Source organism: Eucalyptus grandis, chromosome 3, assembly GCF_016545825.1.
Source record: "Eucalyptus grandis isolate ANBG69807.140 chromosome 3, ASM1654582v1, whole genome shotgun sequence".
NCBI classification, from domain to species: Eukaryota; Viridiplantae; Streptophyta; class Magnoliopsida; order Myrtales; family Myrtaceae; genus Eucalyptus; species Eucalyptus grandis.
The window spans coordinates 71,153,058-71,169,025 of record NC_052614.1 but is presented as its reverse complement, the minus strand read 5'-3'; the positions used below and the strand labels follow the sequence as shown (position 1 = coordinate 71,169,025).

At 38.9% G+C, this 15,968-nt stretch overlaps 1 protein-coding gene across 1 annotated transcript; it reads left to right on the top strand.

The window, feature by feature from the left end:
- The first annotated feature begins 13,625 nt into the window (after positions 1 to 13,625).
- Positions 13,626 to 14,386, top strand: LOC104438392 (protein GLUTAMINE DUMPER 5). The gene has a single exon (XM_010051540.3). It carries the CDS (start codon positions 13,710 to 13,712, stop codon positions 14,292 to 14,294), a length of 585 nt encoding a protein of 194 aa, XP_010049842.2. The 5' UTR covers positions 13,626 to 13,709; the 3' UTR covers positions 14,295 to 14,386.
- Positions 14,387 to 15,968: the final 1,582 nt, after the last annotated feature.

Here is a 15,968-nt window from a genome sequence, read left to right as displayed (position 1 = left end):
TCGATTAAATTACCACCGAGCCTTGAACCGCCATCAGACCTAATCAATTTGTCAGCTAAAAACCATGTGGGCATCGAATGGCCAGTTGATCAAAATGCAAATCAAAGTGGAGGGAGGAATCGTTTTCGTTGCTTCGTAGATTGAAAAAAAGAAAAGGAAAGGAAAGAGCAGAATCGAAGCAGGAAAGAAGCCACATTAGTGCCAGCGACCTTTTTTGCGCAACAAGACATTGTTAATTCAGTTTTGAGTGGAGAATAAAGCAGAAAAGTTGATGGATGGATGGATCACATATTCGCCCACCCAAATTCTCCACCGGCGGCGGCGGCCGGGGAAATCTCGCCGCCGCCGGAGACTGTGTTGTCGTGGGGCCTCTTTATCCGGAGCTAATCGGATTTCGACAGGTTGTTCAGAGCCACGTGGAAAACATCTGCAGTAGGGTTGTCCGCCTCGCGCGGCGACTCGAAGCGGCCTTTGTTTTGTTTTGTTTTTTATTTGTTTGCTTTTTTTTAATCTTTGAAAAAGAGAGAGAACAAAGTGGGGTCACAACTCACGATGGGGGCAGCTTTGTAATTGACGTTGGAACAGGAACAGCTTTCGCTTGCCACTCTTGTACAATGTCGTACACACGTAGTACCACAATGCCTAGCAAAACTGTCGACTCGATTGATGAGCTAACCTCAGTCGAACTACTTAATTCATAATAGCTACAGTCGCTTTCACTTCTCATTACTACCGAGTATAATAGTAAATATAGACATAAATATTCTTAAACAATAACAAGTTCGTGATTTTTTTTTTTATTGTTCATGAGTACAAAAAACCAAACCGCTGTGAACCCCCATAAGAAAAAAAGTTTCAATTTTTATGTTATGTTGTTCTTGGTACTTGTCAAAAAACTTCATGGTAATTTAATTTATATGTTAGCAAAAATAATTCAATTTCAAGATATTTTGTTTAAGGTTAAGATGGATTAACATAAATGCTTTTGAATAGTCACAAGAGATAAAACTTTAATTTTATGATGACTTAATCATAGTAATGACATGTCGTCCCAAATCTTTGTAAATCATTACAAGAAAAAAGAAACAATATTACGACGTTTTATTATTAGTTACCATTTCACTGGTTTTGACTCTTGTGAACAATCTTTCACCAAACGTTACGTTTTGGTTTTACTATAAGAGATTTCGGTTTTGCGTTGAGTTTGGACAGAGAATGTCAAATGCAAAAGGGAATTTTGTTCTCAACTTTTATATATAACTTTGACAATTGATATTTGGATGGCTTAAAGGCTAATTGCTTTTGAGTACAAATTACACCGGAATCTAATCAATGATGTAATCTGGACACAAGTAGCTATATAACCTATGCTTTGAACTCAAATTATGCCGGAATTTAATTTATGACACAGCTTGTTTTGGGCGTAAAGCTGGAATCTAAACAATAGTAATACTCTTGGATAGAAAACACAACGTCGGAATTTAATCGACGACGTTGGACTTTGTGGAACAACACCAAAATTTAATCGACGATGCTAGACTGGATAGAGATATATGCTGGAATTTAATTGATGACGGGAATCTTGAAAACTATAATTAAAATACGATAAAGTAAAGATAAAATAAAGATGGTTGATGTGTTGTGTGGGGGGCTTCTTCCTTGGATGGGATGTGGTATTTATAGAGCAAACTGGTAGCCATCAGTCAGTTACCTCTCCTTGGGGGCTACTCTTCACATTTCTAGTGTTTTTCATTTCTCTTTAGTGCTTTTATCTATAAACAACTGTTTCCTGACTTGTTGACAATGATCGCGCGGCTTGCTCATCAAGTAAACAACAGCTCCCTATTTTTATGAACAGTTTGCGCAGCGGCTCTCTCACCTAGATTCCAATGTTAATTTAACTTGAACTCTAAATCTGATGCGATATTCTCGTAGCTTGAAACGTGGTAATCAATTTCCCTGCCATCGACTCTTGAACTTATGTCTAGAATTCCAACGAGGCTTAGCTCTAGTCCCCTTTGCAAATGCTGGCTGTCCTTGACTTTATGAGCAAAATGGGGGGCATTTCGCTTTTAACAATCCCTCGTGGCCAGCACGTGACATCAAGGGTAGTTTTGAGTGTTAAAATATGCCTCATTTTAAAAGAAATAAATTTGAATTTATTTCTTTTAAAGAAATATCTCGTCTTCGCGCGAAGGTGATCATATCCTTTTGACTTACATCTTTTTCCTGATACAGATTTTTGTTCCCTGTATTATTTCGACACGTTTCTTCTAATTTCGTAGATGATTATTTCATTTTCCTTCAACTGTCGTCTTCTACTAGTATCCCCTTGAGGATTCCATTATCGCATTTCATCTTCTTTCCCTATTTCCAGATTTTCCTTCGCAATCTCTTTCATGTACACTTCGTCATCTGCCATGGCATCAAAGAAAACCTCCTCATATGACTCAGCAAACTACATCACTAATTTGGTCACTTTCCAAAAAGGGTAACATGTCAAAGATTGTCGTTTTAATTTGTTGGATAATGTTGAAGACGTAATAGGTTGCTTTCTTCTAGGTCCCACTATCACTGACCACAATAAAATTCCTCCATTGCTCAAAACTTGCTTTCCTATGAAGTGTGAGACTCTGGCCTTCCGACATAGCTCCTTCCGAGATATCTGGTCCTCAACTTCTCCTCAATTTCGTGAGTTTTCTTCATTTGAGGCAGACTTTCATAGATGGTATCTTTGATTAAGAATGATGAACCAACTCGACTTGCTCGGATGAATGCTGGGATTGAGAAGACGCTTGCAATTAGTATGTCCTCCTATGACATAAACCAGGGATCGATAGGGTCTACAGTAAGCTTTTGGTCCCCTTTGATTAATTGTTTCCTTTTTCCCTGGGGACCCAAGACTGTTACCCTACTAGACATGCATATTATAGCAGGTTTTCAACTATTTGGTCGTTCCGTCAAGCAGTTGCCTACGATTGAGATCTCTTTTCTCATCTCAAACGGAATTCTTGCACATGGTAAGTTCCTTGAATGATTTGGTTGAGTGACCGGTCCTGTCAATGAAAAGGAACGCATCACTTTTGTTAAGACTACAGTAAATAGCAGCAGCTTAGCCACTAATAATGCCATCAAGAACAGGAGGAGGAAAGCATATGAGGAAGAAGCAGAATATATAAATGCTGCTGAGAAGTGTACAGGATGAAGAACCACTGTTAAAAACAGAGAAAGAAAAGAAGATAAAGATAAGGGTGATGCTACGGATTGTATTGTTGCATATGAATAATCTGCGAAGCTTGTAAAGCCAAGAGCTCTCTCTCTCTCTCTCTCTCTCTCTCTCTCTCTCTCTCTCTCTCTGAGCTAGAGCTCTCTGTTTAGCACTATGTTCTTGTACTCTGTTTCTTCTTTGTTTTTCTGGTAATTAGTTAGTTTTTCTCTTCAGTTAGGTAGTTGTATCTTCTTCAACTGTTCAATACCTATAGAATAGATTCTTGAGAGAGAGCTAATGTAGATATAAAAGGAAAAATCTCATGATGTAGATTTCGTGAAGTTGAAATAACAGAAGAAGCATTTTCATCTCTGTTTTCTCTCATTTTCTCTCTATCACTTCCTGCTCATAAACTTCTTCATGGTATCATAGCCGTGCATGCTGAAGAAGTCATCTCGATGCTGCATAAAAATGGATGAATCTATAGCAGATTGAAGTCAGATTCAAAGCTTCGTTGATCTATGAGACATCTATATCTTCCAACAGATCTGTGAGTTGGTATTTCTCATCTACATCTAAATCTTCATCATCAGAATTATACTCGTAGCAACATAATGCAAAACTAGTAGAGTTTGTGTTTGCAACTAAAGTTGTTCGAAGATCTGGAAGAGTAGAATGGTAGCAAGAAGTTTGAGATATCCATTTCCTATTCATGTCAATATCTCGAATTTTGTTACCATCAAATTAGTTGAGGATAATTTCCTTCTGTGGCAAGCCCAATTTCATAGGTTCTTAAGAAGTCAAGACCTATTTGGTTTTGTTAATGGAGAAGTTCCACCACCTGCTAAAACATTGCAGGTCGAAGAAGGAGGTCAAACTAGTGAGGTTTCTAATCCTGATTATAATGATTGGATCAAGACAAATTAGCTTGTATCCTCTTGGATTAGTGGTGCTGTTTCAGAAAACATACTCAGTTTGATAATTGGCTTAAACACTGCATATGAAGTTTCGCAGATTTTGCTCAATCGGTTTACACAAAAATCTGTGGCAAAGGAGTTTGAGTAAAGGGGAAAACTGCAGGCTTGTCAGAAGCGTGATAGAACATTATCAACATATCTCAGAGAGTATAAATCAATATGTGATCAATTGAATGCAATAGGGAAATCAGTGGATGAAATAACAAAACTGTTTGGTGTTTTGAAAGGTATGGGGTCTGAGTATGAGAGCTTTAAAACAACAATTTATTGTTTAAAGCCTCAACCGGAATATGACGAAGTAATCTCACATTTAGAAAGATTTGAAACAAAGCTACAAAACTATTCTTTGAATCAGTTCAGTCCAAATCTAGCCTACTATGGCCAGAGGAAGACTGAAGCTATACACAAAGAGGAGTTTAACAGAGATTTTGTACAACATAATAATAGCCTTGGAAGTTCAAGAGGGAATAGTCATGGAGGAAGAAATTATGGAAGAGGAAGGTCATTCAATAACAGATATAGAAACTTTGGATATCCTGGAAGAAGTATGAGTTACAGAAATAATAGTTTGAACTATGAACAGGGAAGTCAGCAGCTTAAGCAGTTTAATACCTCCTCTGCTTTAGGTTCTGGTCAGGGATTCAAACCATATAATGGCTCAGCACAAAGTTATTCAGATACCAAGACCTATCCATCTTCAAATTTAACTCTTCATAAAGATATGCAAGTGGAGAAAACAACAGAAAACACTCGACTGGAGTGTCAAATCTGTAGAAGACCTGATCATGATGCATTACACTGTTGGTATTGATTTGATAATTCCTATCAAGCTGAGGAGATACCAACAACTTTATTAGCACTACATATTGAGGAAGCAAATGGTAATGAATGGTATCCAGACACTAGAGCAACAACTCACATTACTGCTAATGTTGGTATTCTTCATAACTTTTCTAAGAATGCTGGTACTGTTATAGTCATGATTGGCAATGGTTCATGCTTATATGTTAAATACATTGGTAATGCATTGCTGAATACTACTACTGATGTCTTACCTCTAAATGATGTGTTGATTGTTCCAGAAATTAAGAAAAACCTTCTTCAAGTGGAAGATTGTTATAGATGAAGCCAAATATTTGTTTTAGGGACTTTTTTGTCTTTTCTATTAGATTTCCTTTTAGGTTAAAAGTGGCATCTTTATATTAGCAATGGCAAGACCCAAGAGCCCTGAAAAAGGAAATAGAGAGGCAAGAAAAAGAGAGAAGAAAAAAGTGAGTTTTTTCTTGATGGGGGTTCTCAATCTCTTTGTGCCCTGATCTTGAGAGAAGATCGTCGTTATATTCCAACTTTTTTTTTAAGTCTAGTGGATTCGCAGAGTGCCTCTGCATGGAGACGTGGCCCAGGTTTGGGTGAATTTCGATAACAAATTTTCTAGCGTGTTTATCTGATTCTATTATTTTATTATTATATTCTGCTTGGTGAATTGTTTGTAAATGTTTTTTTTTTTTTTTTCTGGAATCGACGTACGATTTCGTAACAAAACTTTTCATCAACTTAAAGCTTTGTCGAGTCAACTTGATGATAATAGTAATGAGATGAGTGCAAACCTTCCTCGAGAGCTTAGAGAGAAATTTCAAAAGTTCTTTGAGAACTATCACGATATCTTTAACAAATATCATTACCATTTGGATCAAGTGGAGAAACTGATTTTTCCTGAGGATAGTGATGCGGAGTCTAATGATACCTTGGCAGAGCTTAGTCAGAGTGTGTTGGAGGGCAGCAAATCTCTTGAGGCAAAAATGGGCAAGATAACTGAACTTAATGAAGAAGAAGCTTGGCTTATGAAAGCACTTCAAAACATCCGTCAAAAAAGGGAGATCAAGCTTAAAGAACAAAACGAGATGGAGACCAGGTTGAACTCCCAGGTGTTGATGCTCCAAGACTTAAAGAAGAGGGAACATTTCGGAGTGATGGACCGGGAAATGGAGCATAGAAATCACAAGAATGAGCATCTTTTGCGGATGAACGGTCTTGATTCTAGAATATTCCGCTTTCAAAATGATGTGAAATATTTTTTGTATCTCAAGAAACAAACCAATAAATAAATGAGTTTTTCCTTTTTACTTCCCCACTTCTACATGAAACTCGCGCCATTCGTGTTAAACGGGTTCCTATTTCCATACTCCCACGTTTGCATGACTTTCCTTGAAACAAGGCAGATGGTTATTTGGCTAGGCCTATTTATACCTGGCCACTATACGCTGATGCTCACGACACTACTGTTCATTATGGCTAATGCTTGTTCCTCCAAAATCAATGGCCATGCTGCTCTTCATATACACCGTTTCGAGAGTCTTCAACCATATGAGGCTCGGGCGGCTTTTTCTTTTGTCCACACTTTAAATTGATGTCTCCACCATATACCTTTACCGAGTACTTTCCTTGTCACTATAAAGAGGTTCTTCCCATCAACCAAACATAGATTTGTATGCATGCTTGGTCGTCGCCCAACGCTCGTTTCAATTCATATCCCTCCTTTGATAAGCATTTCTCCAAGTGGTACAAGAGATTGAAGCAGGAGATGTCAGGTATATAAAAAGCAGCTAAAATTGGAGAGAAGTTTTCCTTCAATTGTATGTCAATTGACCCAATTGAGTATGGGCTGATAGGTGGCCTTTGTTGATTTTGGTCACTTTCGACCAACTGTTTCTTCTTACCCACCGGTCCGGTAACCATCACTCTACTTGTTATTTGGTCATTGACTTCAAAAGACATCTGGGATTTGAATAGATAAACTGGTTAGGGTTGTAAATATAGTATACATTTAAATAATAGCACCGCCTTTTCCTTAGTGTGTCATTGGCTTCCTTGCATTTCCTATATGATTGAGTAGTATCTCTTCAAGAATTTTCCATTAATTATCCGCGGCAATTCTTTGCCATTGACTTCCATCAAATGATAAGCATTTCCACCAAAATTTTTAGTAATAACATATGATCCTTCCCAAGTTGGTGACCATTTGCCAAATTTCTCATTATCCATACTTGTTGGCAAAATAGTCTTCCATACTATGTCGCAAATGTCAAATCTTTTCTCTTTTACATGCTTCTTATAAGCTTTTGCAACTCTATTCTTTTGAAGGACCAACTTTTCCAAGGCAATAGCCCTACTTTCGCCCAATTCATCAATATTGCTATACATGTGTTCATCATATTCTTCTTTGGCTAATTCTCTCTGAAGTCTTACCCTTAATGATTGGACTAGCCATACGTCAACATATATGAGCTAACCCCAGTTATAGATCTTTTAGACGTTCGATATGCCCATAAGACCGACGATAACAAAGAATCCCATTCCTTTGGGTTGTCCTCCAAATGCTTCTGAATTAAATTAATAATTACCTTATTAGAAGCTTATGCCTGATCGTTAGCCTGAGTGTAACAAGGCATCGAATGGACCATTTTAATCCCTATTGACTTAGTAAAATCCAACACTTCATCACTGGTGAATACTGGCCCTTGATTTGCAGTTATTAACTCCGGAATTCCAAATCTATGAATAATATGTTTCTCAATGAACTCTTTCACCATCTTTTGTGTGATATTTTTATATGATGCCGCCTCAACCTAATTTGTGAAATAGCCCATAGCCACTAATATAAAACTATGCTTTTTAGATGAGGGTGGATATATTTTCCCAATTATATCCATTGCCCATTCTCTAAATAACCAAAGTTTAATTATGGGCTTCATTACCAAAGCTGGCACATGTTGAATAGGGCCATGCTTTTGACATGTGTCACATCCTTTAGCATAGTCGATGTAATCCTAGGTCATGGTTGGCCAAAAGTAACCATGTCAACATAATAGCCATTTTATTTTGACCCCGGCTTGATGTGCACCGCATATGCCTTCATGTACCTCTACCGTTATGAGCATAAACTCGTGCTTCCCTAAACAATACAGTAACTGACTGTCTATAGTCTTTCGGTATAGATCATAGCCAATTAACAAATATTTAATTGTTTTTCTTTTAGAATTTTTATCATTGGCAATTTGATTTTTCAAATACTCAATAAATGGATTTCTCCAATCTTGGCTCGCTGTATCATTGCTTGGAACCTTTGTATCTTGAATCAACATGATCCTATAGTCAATCAAAGGCAATGTCCACACCTGGGAAATAATATGGTTTACCCATTTATTTAGATATTTTGAAACCAAATGCCATTTAAGCTAACTCATTGGCTTCCGCATTTTGATTTTTTTTTTTACATGAACCAATTCGTAACTGACAAAGTGGTCCAAGAGGCGCTTGGCTAACACATGACGGGAAATAATATTTTCATTAAGTTATTGGTATTCTCTAGACAACTATTTTATAAACAATTGGGAGTTGCTGATTACCTTGATAAATCGTGCCTTCATGTCAGCCAAAATCTTTAGGCCAACGATTAATGCTTCTTATTCAGCTTGAATATTTGAAAATTAAAGTCGAGCTTAAATATCATTTTGGACCTATATTCGTGGAGAGAAACTATCAAAATTCCAGCTCCTGCTGACCCAGCTACACTTGATCATCAAAATACAAGGTCCAAAGGGCTACCTAGACACACCCCTCTCCTCAACTCGAATGCCCGGATACTCTATGATAAAATCTGCCCCTGCCTGTCCTTTACCACCTTAAGTGGGACGTAGACTAGGTTAATTTCTAAGAGCGTGAATGCCCATTTGGCAATTCAATCCCTTATTATTGGTCGAGTTAGCTTGTACTTGATTACGTCTGTCTTATATATTACATGTACCGTGGTAGGTAGTATATAATGATGTAATTTAGTACAAGCATCATCCATTGACAAGCATAGTTTCACAATAGTTGTGTATCTTATCTTTGCATCGTTCAACATTCGACTCAAATAGTAAATTGCTTGCTCTTTTCCCTCGTCATTTTCCTTTACTAGCATGCATCCGATTGTAGTATCGGTGGCCAACAAATATAGTTTAAATGGCCTATCTACCTTGGGTGGCATTAAAACTAAAGAGTTGCTGAGATACTCTTTTATTCGGTTGAACACCTGTTGATACTTGTCTTTCCACATGAACTCCTCTTGATTTTTAAGCTTTAATAATGGGGAAAAGACTTCGATCTTTCCTAACAAAGCAACAAATCGACGCAAGAAATTTATCTTCCCTAGTATTATTTGAAGCTGCTTTTTCGTAGTTTGTGGTGTTAATTCCATAATTGCCATAGCCTTATTTTTATCTATTTCGATTCCCCTTTGATTAACTAGAAATCCTAAGAAATTATCAGCTTTAACTCCAAAAGCACATTCAAAGGATTCATCTTTAGTTTATACTTTTGCATCCTAACAAAGGCTTGTTCTAAGTAAATCAGATGACTTACTCGGTTTGAATTGATGATGACATCATCAATGTAAACCTCTATGAAGTCACCAATCATGTCATGGAAAATGAAATTCATTGTCCTCTAATATGTCAAGCCTGCATTCTTTAGCCCAAAAGGCATGACTAACCACTCGAAGGTACCGATTGCTTATGGACATCTAAATGTAGTCTTATGGACATCCCCTTCCGCTATGAATATTTGATTACAGCCTGAATAACCGTCCATAAGTGACATAATTTTGTTACCAGAAGCTGAGTTGAAGAGCATATCATCTATTGGCACGTGGTATTCATCCTTGGGTATTGTTGCATTTAAATTGCGGAAGTCTATGCATACCCTAAGTTTCCCATTCTTCTTTTTCACTGGGACAATATTTGACAACCACTCGATATACCATGTCATTCTTAAAAAGCCTGCCGTGAGTAACCCTTTGATCTCTTCTTTGACCTTTTACATAACTTCTAGCACGAATCGTCTTGGAGGCTATTTATGCAGTTTGAAACCCTTTTTTTATTGGTAGTCGATGCTCAACTATATCTCTACCCAATCCAGGTATTTCATGATAATCCCAAGCAAATAAGTTTTTATACTTCCTTAACAAGTCTACTAATCGAACTTTGAAGTCATTATCAAGTAAGACACTTATATATATGGGGCGTCGATCAGTTTCTATGCCAAGATTAACTTCTTCCAATGAGTCTTGAGCCTCAATTACCTTGTCGTCATCCTTAATAGGTGAGTCTTCGAACTTAGAATTCCTTCAATAGCTTTAGCGTCCTGCTTTGCTAGTTTGGCCCTGTAAGCCGAATACCTCTTAATGAGATCTTTTGATAATGTAAGGTCCTCCTTAGACATTTTATCAAATTGTTCTGCCAATTAATTCTTTGGGACCCGCTCAACTATCCTTTTATCGAACGGCATAATGCAATACTGTTGGGGTCTACCGATGGGGTCTACTTGCTAGGGGTGTGCATGGTCTGGGCGGGCGGTTCCCAACCTAGAACCGGGAACCGCCCGCTAAGGACCGGTTCCGAAAAATTGAAATAGGGATCCACCCGGGAACCGGACCGGTGGTCCGGTCTGGATCCGGTTCCCAGGTGGATCCATGGAACCGATCTTGACGCGAAACAATTTTGGTTTTCAATATAGAACGACTACGTGACATCAAAGCAAGCCAAAGAAAAAAAAAACCAAATTTAAGTACGTGAAGATGCGGACGACGGGAGAAGTAAACGCGACGAATTTACAAATACGGTCCGGGAGGTTCCTGGGTATTTTGCACACCTCTAGAAGAGAGTGAGATGAGATCTAGGGTTTCTTTTAGTAATTTTTTTTTTTTTTTAATATTAAAAAGTTCCGGCTTGGTCCGGGTGGGCGGGCGGGCGGATCCGCCCATGGAACCGGGAACGGACCGGTACCTACCGGTTCCCATAAATTGGAACCGGGAACCGGACCGGTTCCCTCAAGAACTGCCGGTTCCGGGCGGTTCCGGTCCGATTCCGGGTGGTCCGGGCGGTTCCCGGTATTTTGCACACCCCGACTACTTGCACAAGTATTGTCCTCTAATGCCCCCAGACATCCCATTATCGCATGTGACCAAGCTACTCACAGCTTTGTTTTTGCTTGAACGTATTCAACCTTATCGCCATTCCAAAATGCCAGCATATGATGAAGAGTTGATGGTACATATTGGTTGTCATGGATCTAGTCCCTCCCATGTAATAAATTATATGATCCATCAGCGTCGACAACACAGAAAGAAGTCCTAAAAGTCTTGGATCCTACAGTTAGATCAGCTCAAATATTCCTTTAATGTTCGAGACATCCCTTGTAAAATTTGACAATTGAATGTTTGATGCGATAATTTCATTGTCTTTTCCTCCCATCTTCTTGTAGAAGCGATAGGGGATAAGATTCAAAGTAGAGCCCCCATCGACTAACACTCGAGATATAGGACTACCGTTGATCTTGACATTAATATTTAATGCTCTCAAGTGATTTGAACTCTGCCGGAGGTTTCTCAAATTCCATGACTTCTTCACCATCGCAATAAAACTCTGCCCCCTTCTTCTCGTCTACGAGGACTTCCTTGCATAATTTTGTAGCTGGTGGAAACATGCAAAATTCATAAGGAAGTTTTGCCTGCACCATGCATGAACTTAATGATGATACTGATCTTGATATGGGATTGCCCTTTCACTCTGATGGCATAACTACTTTTGTGGCCAATCTCCCAAAAGGAAAAAAAAAAATTAATAAAAATTTGAAATAAATAAATAGATCTCTTTAAAAATTGCCACGTCATCGTCTAGCCATCGACTTGCGTCCACCTCAATGCCGGCCGGCCAAAATTGGCCAAATGGACTGAATTGGTATTAATGTAAAAATGTTTAGGATTAAATTGGTCAAATTTAAAAATTTATGATTGAATTGGTATAAATGAAATAGATTTATGACTTTTTTTGTTACTTTTTTCAAGGAAAATACATGTGCTGAGACATCCCTGAGCACATAACGAGCTCAGCAACCAGGTGAAGCCTCAAACTCTCTGCACAATCAAATTGTCAACGCATCACGATCACAGACACAAACATCATCGACAGGGACCGCTCGTTGACAACGCAAAGCGTTTGTCTGAATTGTGGGAAGGGGGGATGTTGCAGCGTAATCGTACATCTTGTGCGGACGTTGGTGAACTCCGATTGGTCTCTTGGAGTGAGTGGTAGTCAACCTGCATATTTTATTACCGAAGGATGGCGCTCTTAGTTAAATCTTTAAAACAGAAGATGAAACCGACGGGTAATCCCGGACGTCACAGAGAGAGAGAGAGAACGGGGCAAGCGCGACGAATCTTGGTGGCGTTAAAATAAGATGAACGATATACATGTTCGGGGCTCTTAGAATGGAGAAAAGAATACAACTAGATGGTCCTTTTCATGGGTATTCAAATCACAGGCGTGAGGTCCCAAGCAACCAATGACATCTTCCGGAACAAGACATCCCCCCTATCGTTTTCTTCTTCTTCTTTTTCATTTTCCTTTCAATATACTTTTGTCTTGCGTATAGAAGGGAAACACTGAATGTGATGTCTATCCAGGGTTGCCCCCGGTCTAGACTAATAAAAAGGAAAAAGAGGCTTAGGTCCCGTAACATCAACGCGGGGTAACATAGTTGGCCGACGGACTCGATCGGATCAGCAAACTCCGAACACGAGGTGGTCGTTCTCTCGTGGCAGTCGATCGCAATTCTAAAGAGAGAACGCCATCTCTTCAGGATAGTGATGAAAAGGGAACTAAGGTTTTCGCGTGAGACGAACGTAGCCGAGACTTTGGTTATCAGTTCTTCTTTATCAGACCAAGTGGGCAGTTCATGCAAGATATTTGATTGGACGGATTGGACCGACCATTTTTTTAATTTCTTAAAAAATTGCAATAAACCCTAAAATATTAACAACCCTAGTATTTTCTTTTTTAATTTTAAAAGTTGTTTTTTGCTAATGATTAATCCCATTAGACCGGACCGGATTGGTTGGTTTGATTCCCGGTTCAAGATCGGATTAGACTGGAAACCAATCGACCATAGCCAGAAGATATGTTTTCATAGAGGAAGAGAATATTGATGATAAAGGAAGAAATTATAATTATGATCAGTTAGAAATGCGTCCAAATCAGTTTTAATCACGACGAGCCCTTAGTTTCGAACAAATGCATACTATTTTTAAGTGCAACTCTGTCCTTAAGCTAGTCAGGCTTCTCTTCCTTCGGCTGGATGGCCAAATAAGCAACCTCATCCCAGCTTTCATACAAGTCGTGCGTGGTTTTCAAATAGTTCTCTTTTTATATACCTAATGCAGCAGTTGGTCGAAACAAATACAGTGGAAACCTAATGCCTGCGTCATCTAACTCTCAGATGGAATATTCGAAAGCCTTGGAGAGCAAGGCAGAAAGTATGCAGACCACCTCAGCAATCTTTTCGTGAATATAAGGTCCAGAATGATAATCATTCTGCTTTAGAGATCAATTTCTGATCAAAACTAGATTGTTTTAATTTCTATTCTTTAGACAAGTTTCTGAACAAAAATACACATTTGAAAAAAATACAAAATTCCTGTTGTCGGAATGAGAATCCTCGCGGACACAACGTACACGCCCCTATCGGTGGCGACAGTACCGACCCCACCTGCAGTATCAACGGCGTCGCAGCAATCGCCATGTCACTCCCCTGTGCCGTACCTGTTTGGGGGCCTGGCGGCGATGCTAGGGCTCGTAGGGTTCGCTCTCTTGATCCTGGCCTGTTCCTACCGGAGGCTCTCGGGCAGCTCAAGCAGCGCCCAAGTAGACGAAGAGAACGGGGACGAAGCAAGGACGGTCGATGGGGAAGGGTATAGCAAGGCCGTGAAGGGGTACGGGGAGAAGATAGTGGTGATCATGGCCGGCGACGAGAAGCCCACATTCCTCGCCACGCCCGTGTGCAGCAGAGGCCGTTCGTTTGGCGATTCCCTAGGAAAGAGTAAAGGCGATGGCGAGAGCTCCGATGCGAAGAAGGACAAGGATGAAAGCATGGACAATACCAAGGGGGTTAACAACGTTAACAATGATGCCGTTGGTAGCCATGTTGTTCACGGTCACAAGACTCACAACTCAGCTGCCGATGAAGAAAACAGAGGAGAAGCAGCAGAAGATCAAACCCAGCTACAGAATTAGCGAGCAGTCTCTGGTGGCTTTCTGATGAAAGCGAGAAAAACCAACTTTTGTTTCGATTTTGGCTTTGAAGCTGCTTCTTCTTTTTTATCTTCCCTTTTCATGGCTAGTCGGGAAATGTAAATCATTTTTTGGAGAGGAATTGAGATGAGAATGAGTTCTCTTCATTTCCCGAAAATCGATTAATCACCGTTACCACCAAGCCTTGAACCACCTGATCAATTTCTCATCAGCTAAAACCTCGTGGGCATCGAATGGCCGGTTCATCAAAAATGCAAATTAAAGATGAGGAATCGTTTTCGCTGCTTGTAGATTGAAAAAGAAAGAAGAGGAAAGAGCAGAACCAAAGCAGGAGAAAGAAGCTACATTAGTGCAAGTGACCTTTTTGCGCAACAAGACATTGTTAATTCAGGTTTGAGTGGAGAATAAAGCAGAAAAGTTGATGGACGGATGAATCACATATCCGTCCACCCACATTCTCCACTGCCGGCGGCGGCAGCTGGCGAGACCTCGCCTGCCGCCGGAGACTGTGTGGTGGTGGGGCCTCTTTATCCAAAGCTAATCGGATTTCGACAGGTTGTCCTTTTTTTTTTTTTGGTTCTTTTTTTTTTTTTTTGATGACCCAGGGAACTTCCGATTGCCGCTTCGCGATAAAGAATAAACCCTGGGAAGACACGTGGGAAATCACCATCCAAGTTGGTTCTCTTTCTTTATCGTTGAAAAAGAGAGAGAACAAAGTGCCGTCACAATGCACGATGGGGGCAGCTTTGTAATTGACGTTGGAACAGGAACAGCTTTCGCTTGCCACTCTAGTACAATGTCGTACACACGTAGTACCACAATACCTAGTAAAACTGTCGACCCGATTAATGAGCAAACCTAAGCCGAACTACTTAATTTATATTAGCTATTTTCTTTTTCACTTCTCATTACTACTGACCATAATAAAAGTAAATATAGACACAAATATTGTTAAACCATAACGAATTCGTGATTTTATTTTTTTCTATTGTTCATGAGTGCAAAAAACCAAACCGTTGTGAACCCTTATAAGAAAAAAGTTTCAATTTCTATGTTATGTTGTTCTTGGTACGTTAGATTGTCAAAAAAATTTCATGGTAATTTAATTTAAATGTTAGCAAAAAGAATTCAATTTCAAGATGTTTTGTTTAAGGTTACAAGGGACTAACATAAACGCTTTTGAACAGTCACAAGAAATAAAACTTTAATTTTACCATGACTTAATCATAGTAATGATATATCGCCATAAATCTTTGTAAATCATTGCAAGAAAAAAAGATACGATGTTTTATTATTAGTTCCAACATATCGTCATTAACTTTTGTAAATCATCGTAAGAAAAACAATTTGGTCCATAAGGCTTTTAGCTGGTCATAAGCTAAATAGTACTAACACCGATATCGACACATGACATACGACACGACACGACACAACGATACATCGTTTCTAAAAAAAATAGAGAATTCCGACATGTTGGGATACATTGTATATTAAATATATATTTTTATATATAATCAAATTAATTTTATTCAAATTCACTAATAAATAAGTAATAAAAAAGAGTCTAGAAAGAACGTTAATACACCATTTGTTGATATAATTCATTATTTCAATTTGACAAATTTAATTCCATTCCAATAATTCATAAAACTTGAA

Excerpts from the sequence above, each read along its gene's own strand:
- LOC104438392 (XM_010051540.3), top strand. The coding sequence starts at position 13,710 with ATGAGAATCCTCGCGGACACAACGTACACGCCCCTATCGGTGGCGACA.